The sequence below is a fragment of the Enhydra lutris genome, unplaced genomic scaffold (assembly GCF_002288905.1).
Source record: "Enhydra lutris kenyoni isolate GAN:26980312 unplaced genomic scaffold, ASM228890v2 scaffoldscaffold14, whole genome shotgun sequence".
In the NCBI taxonomy this organism is placed as follows: Eukaryota; Metazoa; Chordata; class Mammalia; order Carnivora; family Mustelidae; genus Enhydra; species Enhydra lutris.
In genome coordinates, this window is record NW_019154098.1 from 42,260,044 (window position 1) to 42,276,648 (window position 16,605).

Here is a 16,605-nt window from a genome sequence, read left to right on the forward strand (position 1 = left end):
GAAAAATCAAAATTCATGTTTCAGGTAAGGCTTCACTTTTTTAATGTGCAAAAATAGCTAGCTGTTCAGCACGTAACAGCATATAGTACTGCACTTCTTCCATGATTAGAAAGAAATACCTCAGCCTACTAAAAATCGACAGTATTCTGCCAAGGAGCATTTTGTGAGAACATTTTAATATCTTTGAATTACCTTTAAAGTAATCTACAAATTAAAAAAAGAAACCCAATTAGAACATCTTTAAACAACAAAGACTGTTCTGATATGTAGCTTGAAGGGGGATAGCAAGACTACCCAGAAATGATCAGAGAGTAGGAAGACTTGCTGGACAATACCATTTCCATATGAAGGAATACATGTGGAAAAACATGGTCCCAGGGTATAACTAGAGAGTAATTTCCAACAAACAAAATATCACAAAGATAAGTGGCTATAAAAGTCCAAAGTAGAAGACAGAAATTGGAACAGCCCAGGGATTTGAGAGAAACAATGTACTCTGGGTAGGAGTCAAAACCGTAAGTGGATGGAGCTACCAAGGGAGGACGCAGAGCAAGCGAAATAATGGAGGGACCAACTTTTTGGGGAAATCAAAGTTAAAGGGCAGACAGAGGGAGATACCACACAGAAGAAAAGTCCTAACAGTCAGTGAAAAGAACAATAAAAATGGTGTCAGGGACAACACAGGAATAAAGAATTTTTAAGAAGTGAGAGATAAAAGGATAAGGACTGAAGAACAGCCACTGGCTGATGAACCTTGAGATAACAGGAGTGGTGAGTTACACTGGATCAAAGAGCTTCAAAAAACTAGGCAGAGAAGGGGAAGAGGGAGGTAGAGGCACAGTCAAGGATCAAATAGTTTATAAGCTATGGGGGAGACTGACAATACAGGAGAGGAGACAACTAGTTAAAGGTCACTGAAGAGACAGAATCAAAGCCTAAAAACATGCCTTCATCAAGGAGTAACAGAACCTCTTACTAAGAGGGCACCTAGTGGTGAGCACAGTTACAGATTTTAAAGGTGGGAAGGAGGGATTTGAAGCTGTACTCATATGGCCACAATTCCCAAAACTACAATTCCTATATGGATAGGAGCTGGTCAGTCTTTTCTCTGGTCTAAACACAGGCAAGGAAGTACAGAATAGGGAGAGAAAGGACAGGGGGCTAAACAGAAGGCAAGTCTATATTAGTCCGTGAAAAAGTAGACCCCTGACTGCTGGCCATAACACAAGAGATGAGGGGCCAATGAAGGTTGGAGACCAGGGTTTGGTAGTCGCACCAGCTTCTATGGTTGCAGGAGTTTTTCCAGTTGGACTCTGGCTCAGAAAAAAAAGCTTAAATTTTTGAAAAAGGGATTTTTCCAGGTGAAGTGAAGGACCAAAAAAAAGCAAAGATGCTATAAATATTGATCAAAGGGTAGTTCTGACAGTCAGCCACAGACAAGCGGGGGTTTCCAAATGCGGTTTGTCAGCAGAACGACCTGCCAAATGTAAAATGTGGATTCCAGAACCTCCTCTCAGACCAACTGATTCAGTATCTCTGACAGCACACAGGTTGGTATTAGCTATGCTGAAGTGAGTAGGGAAGGATGGGAAGCTGGGAAGGCACTGAGAGACTGAAGAAAAACTGGTCTTGAACCTGAACATCTCACTGATAATGAGGAACATGGGAGCCAGGAAGTAAGAGAGGGATAGATTACTGGCAGAAAGATCTTACGTAGAACAACTGACAATAAGGCCTGGCTATGGGTGTGGGTGGCTGATTCAGAGTAAAGGTAACAATGGAACCTGTAAAGCTAGGAGTACTGGGTTAACAGATCACATAATTTGACGCATGTAGAGGAACAGCCAGTAGGTTGGTTAGATGAGCTCATGTGGAGACCGACGTAAGCTTTAAAGAGAAAGCATGTAAGATGATTACAAGTAAAGGCAGTTTGGAAGTAACAATTTCAGTACTGCCTTCCAGCCCTGGATAAGCTGGAAATGGAGGGACAGTGGCCTCCAGTCAAGTGCAGCTAGTTTCACGTTTTTTTTCGTTTCATTTTTTAAAAAAGATACTATCATATTTTTCCTCTAAATAATGGTCCTACAATTTAGTCCAAGCAGAGAGCTTTAAAATACACACTATAATATGTAATTTTGTTAATGTGGGTGAAAGAGGAAAAGAGAAAATATCTATGGTGATAATGATGCAAAAATGCTAGGCAAGTAAAAATGGCCATAAATTTATAATGCTTTGGCTTATAAGTCAAATCTTTAAATAATCTATTTAATAACTACTGAGTATCTATTATGAGCCAGGATACATTCTAGGTATCAGCTGTAACAAAACCAAGTCCCTACCTTGTGGGGAAGTTACCAATAAGTAAATATACAGTATGTGAGATGTAATAAGTATAATGAAGGAAAATTTCAAAAGAGAAATGAGGAGTGTTAAAGGGTAAAGGGTGGGGAAAGACTGCCTATTTTATAAGATGTCCAAGAAATGATCACTAAGGAAGACAGTTGAGGAGACCTGAGGGAAGTTAAGAAATGTTTCTAGAAAATAAAATTTCAAAGGCCCTTCAGTGATGAATGTTTTCAGCACGTTCAAAGAACAGCTAATGGTGTAGCAGAAGTTAGCAACGGAGAAAGTTGAATGGATAGTGGTCAAGTCATCTGCAGCCTTGTGGGCCATTATAAGTACTCTGGCATTGCAGGAGATGGGAAACCATTTAAAGGTTTGGAGCAGAGAGGGATATGATCTAACATTTTAATATAAAATAAACTAGAGGTAAAAGCTCTAAGATAAAAATAGGACCTATTAAAAGTAAACACAGATAACTAAATTCTGGCAATAACAAGGCACACAAAATCTTTTTTTGTTGGTCCAAATGTTAACAATGATTTAATACCATGGAAATCAAGTGTATCACTGAAGAAAGGCATATAAAGTAACTTACTGCAATTTGTCTTTTATCTGTTTCTCCTCTTTTATGATGAAGATCTAAACAAATCAGTTAAGAATAATAAATCTGATACTATTAAATACCATGAGAGAATCTCAATTGTTCCTCAACTTTGATCTAGGAAATACACAGTATTTTTTCAATTTACAGAAATGAACTGTTCTAATAACACATATGCTGATGAAAGGATACAAGTCAAATATTCCAAAATGGTAACATCCCATATGTAGTCATAGTAGGAATCCATAGCATCATGACTGAAAAACAGAATTTAGTTACTTCCTCTTTCTTAAGCCAAAAAATTTCAACTTCATTTTAAAAATGATTCGTACCTGTTTTGTTCCTGCAATGACTTAAAGGCTGTCTTGTAGTCAATTTCTCTGAGGAACTGACATAAAATTGCCACCTACATAAACAAAGATTTGAAAATGGTTTCACGTAACCAGTATCAACAATGACTCCCTGGGAGGGGTAAATTTTTTAATTTTTTTTTTTTTTTTAATAATCTTCTCACCCCATGGGTAGTTTGAACTCACGAACCCAAGATCAAAAGTGGCATGCTCCTCCAACTGAGCCAGCCAGGTGCCCCCAGGTTAACTTTTAATGATTCTTACATCAAGAATATATTCAAGAGGGCTTGCAGATCGTACTGAGGAGATCAGCTTTATTTATGGACTCCTAGATCTAATTTTAACTACGAAAAATCTTTACACAAGAATCTGTCTGCCCTGGGCGCCTAGGTGGCTCGGAGGGTTAAATGTCGGTCTTCTGCTCAGGTCATGATCTCAGGGTCCTGAGATGGAGCCCCTCATCGAGATCCCTGCTCAGTCTGCTTCTCCCTCTCCCTCTGCCCCTCCCTCTGCTTGTATGTGCATGTGCGCACTCTCGCATGCACGCTCTTTCGTGCTCTCAAAATCTTTAAAAAAAATCTGCCCAGGGGCACCTGGGTGGCTCAGTGGGTTAAGGCCTCTGCCTTCAGCTCAGGTCATGATCCCGGGGTCCTGGGATCGAGCCCCACATCGGGCTCTCTGCTCAGCGGGGAGCCTGCTTCCTCTCTCTCTCTGCCTGCCTCTCTACTTGTGATCTCTGTCTGTCAAATAAATAAATAAAATCTTAAAAAAAAAAAAAAATTAAATTAAATTAAAAAAATCTGCCCAATAATTTTTAATCAATGAACTAAATCATAGATTTTTAGTTTTATTTGAGAAACTGGCAAAAAGCCAGTTCAGAAAACTGAAAGGAATGGGAAACTGCCAAACAAAAGTATTACATAATGACTTTCAAGGACATACAGAACATGCAATTAGACCTGTCACAGCTAGTCCACTCCTCCACACCCTCAGTCTCTGGCAACCACTTATCTATATTTGGACTATAGATTCGCCTACTCTGGACATTTCATATGAATAAAATCATTAATACAAAGCCATGTTTATGTGGCTTTTTTTCACTCAACATAATACCTCTAAGACTCATCCCTGTTGTAGCACGTATCAGCCTTTCACCCGCTCTTATGGCTAAATAATATTCTACTACAGGATCTACCAAATTTCATTTAACCATTCACCAATTGATGTACCTCTGGGTTGTTTCTACTTTTGGCTGTTATGAATAATGTTACTGTGCACTTTCATGCATGAGTTTTTCTATGGACTGGTTTTCAATTTCCCTGGTTACAAATCTAGGAACTGAACTGCTGGCTTACATGGTAATTTTATGCCTAAAGTTTTTGAGGAACTGCCAAGTTGTTTTCCAAAGGAGCTGCCCCGTTCTATATTCCTACCAGCAATGTACGAGGGTTACAATTTCTCCACACCTTCACCAACACTAGTTACTGTCTTTCAATTACAGCCATCCTAGTGAATACGAAGGGCTATCTCACTGCCATATTGATTTATAGTTCCCTCACTAATGTATATACCCACTCTTACATATAAAAAAAAAAACTTGAAAATGCAAAGACCAATGTTTTCTAATTCATACTTTCATTTTAATTAAAATTTACTTAAAAATTTGAAATATGCCAAATTCTTAAACACCATAAACTTTATGATACAGAAAATAAAGGCTACTTCCCAGTTCAATGTTTTATATTTAAAGTAAACTCAATACATGAAAATAAACCAACAACATGGTATCATGAACTAACCTGTGTGTGGCAATTCAGCAAAGAACAGCATTTTATCATTCGTTTTATTACCTACAAAAATAGATTATTTTCAAAAACGAGTCAACATCAATGGTAACTAATTGACCCAATGTAGAATGTCAACAGTGGTGAAAATTTTGTGTATGTGGAAATGGTGAGTATATGAAAACCCTATTTTTTGCTCAGTTTTGCTATGAATCTAAAACTGCTCTAAAAAAATAGAATTTTTAATTAAAAGTAGCTAGTTACTACAAAATTTAAGATCTCATTTCAAAAACCATTTATTACTAAAGTACTGAAAAATACCATTCAGTAAGTTTTGATAATGGCGGCCTAAACCAGAGGAAAGAGCAATACATATGGAAAGAAAATGAAATAAATTTGAGATTTAAGAGACAGAATCAGTATGTCTTGAAGGCTGATTGGATTTCAGGCAGAGTGTCAGTAAAGAAGAGGACATCAGGATTTGGGCTTGGTCAACTCAAATGGTCCAACAAAGGTGTTTGGTAGTTTGGTGTTTTGTTGTTCTTTTTGTGGAAAAAGGTCATGAGGAGGGAGACTGTAAGGTCAGATACTGAAATCAGTTTCGGACAGGTTGAGTTTTAAGTGTTTTGGGAAAGCACAGCAGCAGTGATCTGTGGGCCCTGGAAATATACAGTGGAACTGCAGCTAGAGCGTTCAATTTGGAGTTAACCCCACATACACGGAAAGAAATAAACTCACCCATAAAGGGGCCCGGAAAAAACAGTGTAAAGGTAGGAAAGAAAGAGAGCCCACAAAAATAGCTTACCTGGTCTGTATATACATCAGGGGGCACAGCCTTATTGAAGAAATCAGAACACACAGCTCCTGCCTGCAGGTAATAGTGGAGAGCTGCTGAATACTGATTTGTTGCTGAAGTAGAAAACAGAAGTAAGGAATTACTGATCATTAGACATAATAGGTGAAAAAATGGACAAGGCCTCTTTTGTGAAGAGTCGGGTATTACTACCTCATGAGTTGATAAAAGCAGATTCAAACCATAGGAGTAGGGATAAGACTTACCCAGTACAACACATACACACATACACACACACCGCATTTTTAAGAACTACTTTAAAGAAGCAATATAATGTGTTCCTTGCTTTCTAAAACCAATTAGCCAAAAATTTAGCTCAGATCTCTTGTCAACCTTACTAGCACATTACTAGAATTTAGTATTGGAGGTATGTGTTTCCCAAACACCCATACTAGAAATATACCTGAATTTTCTGAGGTAGTTTTTAATCAATAAATCTATTTTGAACACATGGATATTAAGATCTTGAGAATAAGTTCTTTGAGGAGTTATGGTAAAAATGAGCATTGAAACTGGTAATTATTTGCTTCAAAAAGAATCCAGGAGAGGGGGGATGATGCAGGTGAGGGTACAGATGAAATAAAGCTGGGCATAAGTTAATTACTGTTAAAGCTGGATGACAGATACATGGGGGTTCATTATACTAGCCTTTAGCCTCTCTTTTATTTTGAACTTTCTCTTTAAAAAATTCGATTCCTAAAGAAAATTGATCCTGAAACACCACCAGTCAGAAATTTGATTTTATCAATACAGTAACAGAAATATCGGAACTTTCATATCAAGTGGGAAAATCTATCACATATAATGGGGTGGGGGAGGAGTCAGGAATCTACTTCCAAGAACACAAATAATTATCAAGAGTGCCGAGACAGATTTTAGAATAGCATATTTAGAAAAGAATATTTAAAATTTTTTTTTAAAGGTGACTTTGTTGTTCTTATTGTTGTTTGTTTTTTAAAGATTTTCTTTATTTACTTGACAGAGATCACAAGTAGGCAGAGAGACGGAGGAGGAAGCAGGCTCCCTGCCGAGCAGAGAGCCTGATGTGGGGCTTGATCCCAGGACCCTGGGATCATGACCTGATACAAAGGCAGAGGCATTAACCCACTGAGCCACCCAGGCGCCCCAAATTTCTTTATTAAAGATTTTTATTTACTTGAGAGAGAGCAAGCACAAGCAGGAGGAGGGACAAAGGGAGAAGGAGAAGCAAACTCCCCACTGAGCAGGGAGCCTGAGGCAGGGCTCGGTTCCAGGACCCTGAGATCAGGACCTGAGCAAATGGCAGCTGCTTAACCAACTGAGCCACCCAGGTACCCCTGGAATAGAATATTTTAAAACAGCAATTTTAAAGGGGCACCTGGGTGGCTCAGTTGGTTAAGTGTTTGACTCTTGGTTTTGGCTCAGGTTATGATCTCAGGGTCCTGGGATCAGGCCCCCGCATCATGCTCCCAGCTCAGGAAAGAGTCTGCTTGTGGATTCTCTCCTTCTCCCTTTGTCTCTCCCTCCCCCTGCTTGTGCTTTCTCTCAGTCTCTCTCTAAAAATAAATTAAAAAAAAAAAAAAAAAGGCAATTTTATAAACTACCTTTAACTTCTTTCCCTAAGAATGTTTTAACCAGGGGCGTCTGCGTGGCTCAGTGGGTTAAACCTCTTCCTTCGGCTCAGGTCATGATCCCGGGGTCCTGGAATTGAGCCCCACGTCAGGCTCTCTGCTCATTGGGGAGCCCGCTTCCCCCCCACCCCGCCTGCCTCTTTGCCTACTTGTGATCTCTGTCAAATAAATAAATAAAATCTTTAAAAAAAAAAATATTTTAACCAACTTAGATGAATATTCAAACTTTTTTTTAAAAAACAGAAAAAAGGTAGTCAATATAAAAAATTAAAAGTATGCAAACCAAATGAATATATAAGTCTATCTGGGAAGAAGAGTTAGAGATCAAAAACAAGACTTAAAGTATTGGGGGAAAAATGTGTCATGTATTTATTTTCACTTCCAAAAGTGCTACAAAAAAGCAAAAACACAAAGCAACCATACATCTCACTTACCAAAATAAATGTCTGCCTGAATAATTAGCCAGGAATGGGTGTTGGGGTTTATACTGAGGGCGTACCGAACTAGCTCTTTCACTGTTATTGCCACAGCTTCAAAGTCCACCGACTGGAGGCTTAAAAAAAAAAAAAAAAAAAAAGACAATGAACATTAATCTCTATTTTTCAACTTCAAATTCCAGACACACTAAAAACAAAGACTTAGCCAAAATTTAGGTGACCATAAATACAATGCTAAGTATTACTAAGAGCAAATATATTAAAACGGTCACAACAACTAAGTCTAAAAAAGGAGTAAGGGGGGGGTGCGCCTGGGTGGCTCAGTGGGTTAAGCCGCTGCCTTCGGCTCGGGTCATGATCTCGGGGTCTTGGGATCGAGTCCCACATCGGGCTCTCTGCTCAGCGGGGAGCCTGCTTCCCCCCGCCCCTCTCTGCCTGCCTCTCCGTCTACTTGTGATCTCTCTCTGTCAAATAAATAAATAAAATCTTAAAAAAAAAAAAAAAAAAAAAGGAGTAAGGGGAAGGAAGGAAGCCAGCTGCTCTGAGCCTGGTTAAACCTGGAAGTCCTTTGACACAAAAATACAAGATGGAACTGTGGGGATAAAGCCAGCCCAGCATCCAAGAAACACAGCTGATAGTGCTCACCTTCCAGAAACAGTAAAGGACGGTGGGAGAGAACATAGGCTTTGGATTCAGACACACATGAGGGTCAAGATCTAACCATAGTTCACCAGCATTCCCAGTACAGAGGGAAAGAAACTGTGGTATTGTTGGCAAATACTTGATCAGACATTTATAACTTAATGAGTTCAACAGGTTTGTGATACAAGAAATTTATAAAATGTTAATAAGAATTCTATCTACATATCAAAACAACTGATCTTAAAATAGTAATGTTTAATCCAGGCCATTCTCACACTGTTTTTGGAGTCAATAAAGACTCTTGCTCAAGAAAAATGCTTTCTTGGTCATTTAGTCACATTTTATTTTCTCTGATCAATTTATATTAGAGTGCCTTTATCACGAAGATAATGGTTATTAAGCCTATTACGTGCCAGTCCTTATTCTAAACACCTAGTTTAGAAAATGTATTAACTTATTTAATCCTCACAAATCTGAGGTAGGTACTATTCTTATACCCATTTAATAAATGAAGAACTGGCAAAGAAAGCAACTTATCCCAGGTCATCCACCAGGTAACTGAAAAAGAGGCTCAAACTCAAACCCTACCAATCTAGCTCAAAGCCTCTATGGTAAACTATTCTTTTGCTTCATTTATAAACATACACTGAAAATCAATCATCAAATTATGATGCTACCGACTATCAATTAAAAAAGCAGAAATATTTCTACCTGACTTATGGACTGCTATCTTACATACAGAATTTTACATAAGGCGCCCCTGGGTGGCTCATTTGGTTAAGCATCAAGACTCTTGATTTCAGCTGGGGTCATGATCTCAGGGTTGTGAGACTAAACCCCACATCTGGCACCTGCAAGATTCCCTCCCTCCCTCTCCCTTTGCCCCTCCTCGCCCAACCTGGTTCATGCAGGTAAGCTAGGAAAAAAATTTTTCAGGGGTGCCTGGATGGCTCAGTCTGTTGCACATCTGACTTCAGCTTAGGTCATGATCCCAGGGTTCTGGGATCGAGTCCCACATTGGGCTCCCTGCCCAGCAGGAAGCCTGCTTCTCCCTCTCCCTCTGCTTACTGCTCCCTCTGCTTGTGCCCTATCAAATAAATGAATAAATCTTTTTAAAAATTCATATAAAAAATGCAGTTACAGGATGCCTGGCTGGCTCAGTCAGTAAAGCATGTGACTTTTGCTCTCGGGGTTATAAATTCAAGTCCCATGATGGGTGCAGAATTACTTAAAAATCTTGAAAAAACAAATCTGCAGTTGTAACGCTGTGTAGTATAAACACTGGCTTCATGAAGCATAGTGATTCTTCGGGAAACAAGCCTCTGTAAGTGGAGGAAAGCGTCACCCACCCACTTTTGACCCTCCAAACCTCTACTCAAGATGCACAACTACTTTCCATCTCCAAGACTGAGTTGAAAGCAAATTACTCTCATTCTATAGACCACTTACCTACCTACCAAAATCTTTCCTTCTTCAAAGATGCCACTAAGAGCAATAAAATAAGGCTTAGTCCTGCCCTTCAGGCATAAGTTTAAAAAAAAAAAAAAAAAAAAAAAAAACAAAGAAAAAATTGGGGGAGTGGGGAAGGAAGAAAAAGTAACTTTTGTGAGAAAAGAAATGGGACTCCTGAATGAGAAGTTGCTATGGGTAGGAAAAGAAATGTGTAAATGGTTTCTTCTTTCAGAAAAAGAACATTTTTGGGTACCTGGGTGGCTCAGTCAGTTAAGGTGTCTCCCTTCTGCTCAGGTCATGATCCTAGCTAGGGTCCTAGGATCAAGTCCCACATTGAGCTCTCTGCTCGGCTAGGAGCCTACTTCTCCTTCTCCCTCTGCCCCTCCCCCTGCTTGTGCTGTCATATAAATAATAAAATCTTTAAAATAAAATAAAATAAAATAAAATAGAAAAAGAACATTTTCTTCTCTCTCTCCAAAATTCCCCCATCATCTTATTTTGGTTCTCAGGAGATGAAAGAAAGAACCTTCCGCAAAGTACCCAAGAACTTCTTAGTAACTAAAAGGGGTTTGGGAGTCTCTGACAATCATAGTATTAGAGCAGACCTACAAATAATTATTAAAAAGTCATTTTCAAATAGATATCGGTAAAAGATGCAAAATCCTGGAAATCTAACAGGAAATCAATTTTTTTGCCTCGATTTTCTATTTCTACCCATTGACAAATCGTCAGGATCACTTAGGGATCTTTCTGTTCAACTGAAGGCTGGTATAACTTAGCTCTTAAGGAGTTAGGTTACATTCATTTTTTGGAAAATAATGACTGCAACACAGAAACAAACTTGGCTGTAGAAGACTAAGAGAAGCCTTTTAGTCAAATTACTCAAGGTTACCTGTATCAGGATGGTTTCTAAATATATAAGTAACAAATATAAAGCTATAATACATCTTACTTGGGGATGGAAGATGGCCAAATAGAAATGTGCTCAGCTGTAATATCATTGACAATGTCCTCCTAAGAAGAAAAAAACATATATTTTTAAAAGTGTGATTTTTAAAAGATTTCTTTTGAAGATTTTTTTAATGAGATTATGAAATACTGACCCGAACATTGTGAAGTTTCACAAAGAGTGACAAAATAATAGTCAAAACCAATGGCTCCTACAAGAAAGAAAATACAGAATCCTTAAATATATATATTTAATATTCTTGTCAACCTCAGGGACACCAAGGATTTGCTCTAAAAACATTCTTTCACTTTTGAAATACACCATCTCCTTTAGAGCACACACTACAGGTTGTTTATTTTTAATCTCATGAAAGAAATCAAGCATACAATTTACACAAAAATTACTCTATTTAGGGGCACCTGGGTGGCTCAGTCAGTTGAACATCCAACTCTTGGTTTCGTCTCAGGTCATGATCTCATGGTCATGGGATTAAGCCCTGAGTTGGGTTCCACACTCAGCATGTTGTCTGCCTGAGATTTTCTCCCTTTGCCTCTACCCGTCCCCCATGTATGTACACCCACGTGCATGCATGCACGCCCTCTCTCTACATTAACTAAATCTTAAAATAAAAATTACCATATTGAGGTGACAAGCTTATGGTGCTCCAGTCCTCAGATGACTTTTAAAATTGAGTAAAAAAATCTCTTTCCAATTAGTACTTCCAGCTATCTCTAAAAAATTAAACTTTTTATTCCCTACAATAAAGAATGGAATGGAATCTAGGTTATGTCCAATATATAGATGTAATATTAATGCTAACAAAAATTAAAACCAGGCTTCACACATCCAGCCCTATTAGGAAGACTTCTTTAAAATTTAAAAAATACCTGTTCTATTCACTAAAACATGTTAAGGTAAATGCAAAATAAACCTCTGCATTCAGACCAACCCATCTTCAGGAATGATCACTGAAGATAAAAAGCACATTATACAGAGTATTTAAATAATCAGCATTTAAACACTATTTTTCAGTCCTGTTGTATGAAAATCAGCAGTAATTAGATCAACTTTTAATAAAACTTACCCGTAATTTTTTGATAAAAGAAAGTAGTTCGCTCCTACAAAAAACCACAAATTTTGTATTTACATTTATTATCAGAATTAAAAAGAAAGCAAATTATAGATGGTTTACTTCTAACTCTCCAGTTCTGCACATATAAAAGAAAATAATGTTCTATTGTCACACTAACCTAATAAAACAACTTGTCTGTTTTATCATTATGTGACTTCGTCACACAATGCAATCACAGGCTTCACTGATTCTGAATTCTAATAGATATTAAATGATTAGCAATCTCTTAAAATAACATATAAGCATAAGATACCTCCAAAGGTGGCCATGTCAGACCAGAAATCAGCACCAGAGAACTCTAATACTGTCTATCTTTATGATATACAAAGATAAAAGGCTGATGTTCTTGAAACAGTACGTAGTACAGATAACTCAAGAAATAAACCGATAGAAACATACCGATACATTATACCTAATGTAGATTCCCTTTGCTTTATTAAACTAACTCTGCCATCATTTCCACGTTTGTGTTGACTGGACACACTACAGATCTGAACAACAACTTCCCAAAGGTCTTTAGCAGTCCGTCTACTTTCTTTCGGGCCAGGAAGTTCTTTGCATGTAGCTGCTAAAAGCTGTCCAAGCTAGAACACAAAAAACAAAAAATTCACAAAAAATAATTTGTAACAACAACAGAACCACAGATGTAAGTTCTATTATTAAGGCACACTTGAAGAAAGAAAGATAACTATCCAAATATACCAGTTATTTTATACAGTGCCTTCCATCCAACCGCTGAGGAATTTAGAGCTCATTGTCTACTGACAGATCAGAAATCTGAATGGGAAAGAGGATGCTCTGGTTCTGCCACACTATAAAGCTCATTTTTTCTACACAATTAAAGTTTAATGAGGACAAACAAGTATAGTCTAGTAAGAACAAAACTGAGACAAAGCAAAGAGGTAGGTGCTTCATTAAGAGTGTGTGTTGGCAGAGCGGGGGAGGAGGGGGACACACCAAGCTGGTAAATAGTATGATCCCACTTTAAAAGGGGTGGGGGACGTGGGTGTGTGCGTGTGTGTGTGTAATGCAACGTATACGTAATGTTAACTGTGGTAAAGCCCAGAGATACAATTAAAATAGTGCTTTAACTTCACACATGCTTTAATCACTTAAAACAAACTTTTAGTGAAAAAATGAGAGAAATCTGGAAATTGAATTTGGCAAGACAAAGTAGTAAGATTTAAGGACAACCTTTGTCTAAGAAAAATGGCAGCCACTGACTGGAGCTATTGCAGATGTGAGGAGACAGAAGGAAGGACAGATTACTGAAAGTGAATGATCTAAATAGAGAAAGCCTTAACGACCAAAAATGCAGGAGGAACCCATGAAGAGTAGAAGGGCTGAAAGCAGAAGGCAGAGAAAGACAGGCCCCATATATAGAGAAAAAAATTGGCTTAAGTCAAATTCAGCATTTCTTTCCCTCTGTAATTTCAAAATGAGAGGGCCCCCCCATCCTTTGTTCTTATTAAATCTGATAAGTAATTGTTCTTTTAGAAGGTAAAATGGCAAGGATAATTTCAAGTCCATCAGGAAACCCCAGATCCCTTACTGGACCTAGAAAATATTCATAATGGGGTCCCCACTGCTTAAGGCAGTTTCTTTAAGAAGGTGGCCATATTATGACAAAGATGAAAACTGATACTTCTCTCAATTTATAAATAAAAAATTTCAAAAATAAAAATATCTGAATAGTTCAATATCCATATACTTGACTTACTGTGAATATTCTGCCGCATTTACATGTGCACCTATACTGCTTGTCAGCTAGTGAGCTGCATACACCACACCTCATCCTTAAATACTTCAGTATGTATCTTCTAAGGACAAGAACATTCTCCTATGTAACCACAACTCATAACCACTACTCCGTGATCACACCTAAGAAAATTTAGAAACCTGGTGCTTCCTAAGGTAGTAAAAATGATATAAAAACCCCTGCTGTGGGGGGCACCTGGGTGGCTCAGTTGGTTAAGCATTCAACTCGATTTCCACTCAGGTCATGATCTCAGGGGCACACTACGGAGCACTGAACAGGGCTCAGCGCTGGGCGTGAGCCCACTTAGGACTCTCTCCCTCCCTCCCCTCCCTGTCCCTTCCACACCCACGACTGCTTACACTCTCCAACAAAAAAAACAACCCTAGCTGTGCTATGTGAAAGGAAATCAAGAGTCCACAGTCTAGCAGAACATTTCCTCCTGCATGCCTACTGAACCCAAGTCAGTTCCGACAACGAGGCCCACCATACATGCAGCTACTGATGGGCAGTGCAATGCGGGCCTCCTATAGCTCCTGGTCTTAATTCATTTTCTGTTGTCAAGAATCACACGCTTAGTTGAACCTCACTAGATTGCTTTACTTGAAAGTAAAAATTTTCAGAAATCTTGGACCCCATGGGCACCTGGCTGGCTCAGTCAGAATAACATATGACTCTTCATCTTGGGGTGGGGAGTTCAAGCCCCACACTGGGTACTGAGATTACTTAAAAAAAAAAAAAAAGAAAAAAAAAAATCTAAGGCCCCAAGTCAATTGAATTCCACAAACCTTCTTAAACATCTACTATGTGTGGGCAAGAGGTAAAACACTGAGCATATAAAAAGTAACTATCAAGATTACACCGCGTAAGTGCAACAAAAATCTATGTCTATGGTTCAAAAATAACAGGACCAGCAGCACAGTTCAAAGGTAAGGTGAGGAGAAAGGAGTAGGCAAAGCTTCAAAGAAACCACACAAGGGGGCCCTACCTAGGTGGCTCAGTCATTAAGCATCTGCCTTTGACTCATGTCATGATCCCAGAGTCCTAGGATCAAGCCCTGCATCAGGTTCCTTGCTCAGCATAGACCCTGCTTCTCCCTGTGCCTGCCACTTCTCCTGCTTGTGCCCTGTCTCTGTCAAATAAATAAACATCTTGGGGTGACTGGGTGGCTCAGTGGGTTAAAGCCTCTGCCTTTGGCTCAGGTCATGACTCCAGGATCCTGGGATCGAGCCCCACACAGGGCTCTCTGCTCAGCGGGGAGCCTGCTTTCTCCTCTCTCTCTCTCTGTCTGCCTCTCTGCCTCCTTGTGATCTCTGTCTGTCAAATGGATAAATAAAATCTTTAATAAACAAACAAATAAGAATCTTAAGAAAAGAAAAGAAACCACACAAATAGGCAGAAGCAGGAAGGGTATCCCAGCTAAATGACCAAACAGCACGTGCTTAAGCGTAGAAGCAGAGAAAGCATCCTGCACACACAGACATGTGAGTACTCAGAGTAGTCTGGTACCACCAGCACAGAGCTGGCATGACAGAGGAGTAGCAGAGAGCCAATTGGGGAAGAAGCACTTGCACTTTAAAAGGCCTTATAGGCCACATTAAAAACCCTGGTCTTTATGCTATGCTATTACTATTACCACCAAGCCCTCCTCCTCCTCCTCCTAGCAGCTAGTCTTTTATAACCCAAGTGTCTATAAATCCTGTGCACTTTCCAATATACTACGCTGCCTCCTCTCCTGATCCAAGGGGGAGATAGCACAGTTTTATTATTATTTTAAAAGGGCACAATTTATTACATGCTTAAGATTTTTTTCCCTTTCCTTTTTGTGATTACAGGATATCCAAATAAATAAAATATGGAAAATAAAACTGATTAAAATCACCAAATATTCCACTATCCAGAGATAATGAGAGTTAATACCCTTCCAGACATTTCCCTATGCACAGGTATACATATTCCAGGCCAAATTCCAAGTTTGAAACTGCTCCAAATGAAGGGATTTTTGAAAGGGATTTTCAAAACGTCCCTTACTCTAGACTTCTCAGATTCCCTTTTCCTCACATAAACAAGGCAGCAAGGGGCCAACAAGGGAAGGGGACACACAAACCCTAACTAGAGGAGATGATGAGATGCCTCAGTGACTCTTCAGCAAGGTCACCGCGTATCCTTCCTCCTTTTGGGTGTGATCGGGGGACTGCAGGAAGCAGTGAGATCACCCAGCCCAAGGGCAAAGAACTTGCAGCACAGTATCCCGCACACTGCAGGCCCTTAACCATGTGCCCAGTCCTGCCTCTGCACAGTTCCACAGAACTCATTGGAGAGAAGAACAGAGAAGCTACTGTATTGTCCTGAGCCACAAGCAACAATCCTAAGTGGAAATCTCTTGGAACAAAATGCTTCTCTCATCTGAGGGTCTAGTAAAGACCAAGACTATGGGGCATAATCAGATAACTACTCTAGATATGAGGAACTCCTATCACAAAGGTTAACACACACACACACACACACACACACACACACACACAAAACAGATATAATCCAATGTCTAAAATTCCAAAGACAAAAATGATTCAAATTATGACAATATATTTTGGGAACAATTGTAGAGAAGACAACAAGGAGGAAAACCTTCACCAAAAAATAGCAGTAAATCTTCAAAGAGTTGAAATGAGCTCAGTTTTTAAAAGGACATACAT

The 16,605-nt window shown here is 39.0% G+C and overlaps 1 protein-coding gene across 3 annotated transcripts in view; it reads right to left on the reverse strand.

Annotated features, from left to right (window-relative positions):
* The window catches only part of LOC111146790 (integrator complex subunit 8), a 49,459-nt gene that overhangs the window by 1,403 nt on the left and 31,451 nt on the right, over window positions 1-16,605 (reverse strand). For 2 of the 3 annotated variants that reach the window (XM_022502471.1, XM_022502470.1), the window contains 10 exons: window positions 12,553-12,737; window positions 12,106-12,139; window positions 11,176-11,232; window positions 11,025-11,086; window positions 7,976-8,094; window positions 5,884-5,987; window positions 5,094-5,144; window positions 3,277-3,350; window positions 3,137-3,201; window positions 2,939-2,982 (listed from right to left, as the gene is read on the reverse strand). In XM_022502471.1, the coding sequence (XP_022358179.1) occupies window positions 2,939-2,982; window positions 3,137-3,201; window positions 3,277-3,350; window positions 5,094-5,144; window positions 5,884-5,987; window positions 7,976-8,094; window positions 11,025-11,086; window positions 11,176-11,232; window positions 12,106-12,139; window positions 12,553-12,737 (795 nt within the window). The remainder of the gene's footprint in view (window positions 1-2,938; window positions 2,983-3,136; window positions 3,202-3,276; window positions 3,351-5,093; window positions 5,145-5,883; window positions 5,988-7,975; window positions 8,095-11,024; window positions 11,087-11,175; window positions 11,233-12,105; window positions 12,140-12,552; window positions 12,738-16,605) is intronic. The other variant, XM_022502472.1, reaches the window with a different exon arrangement.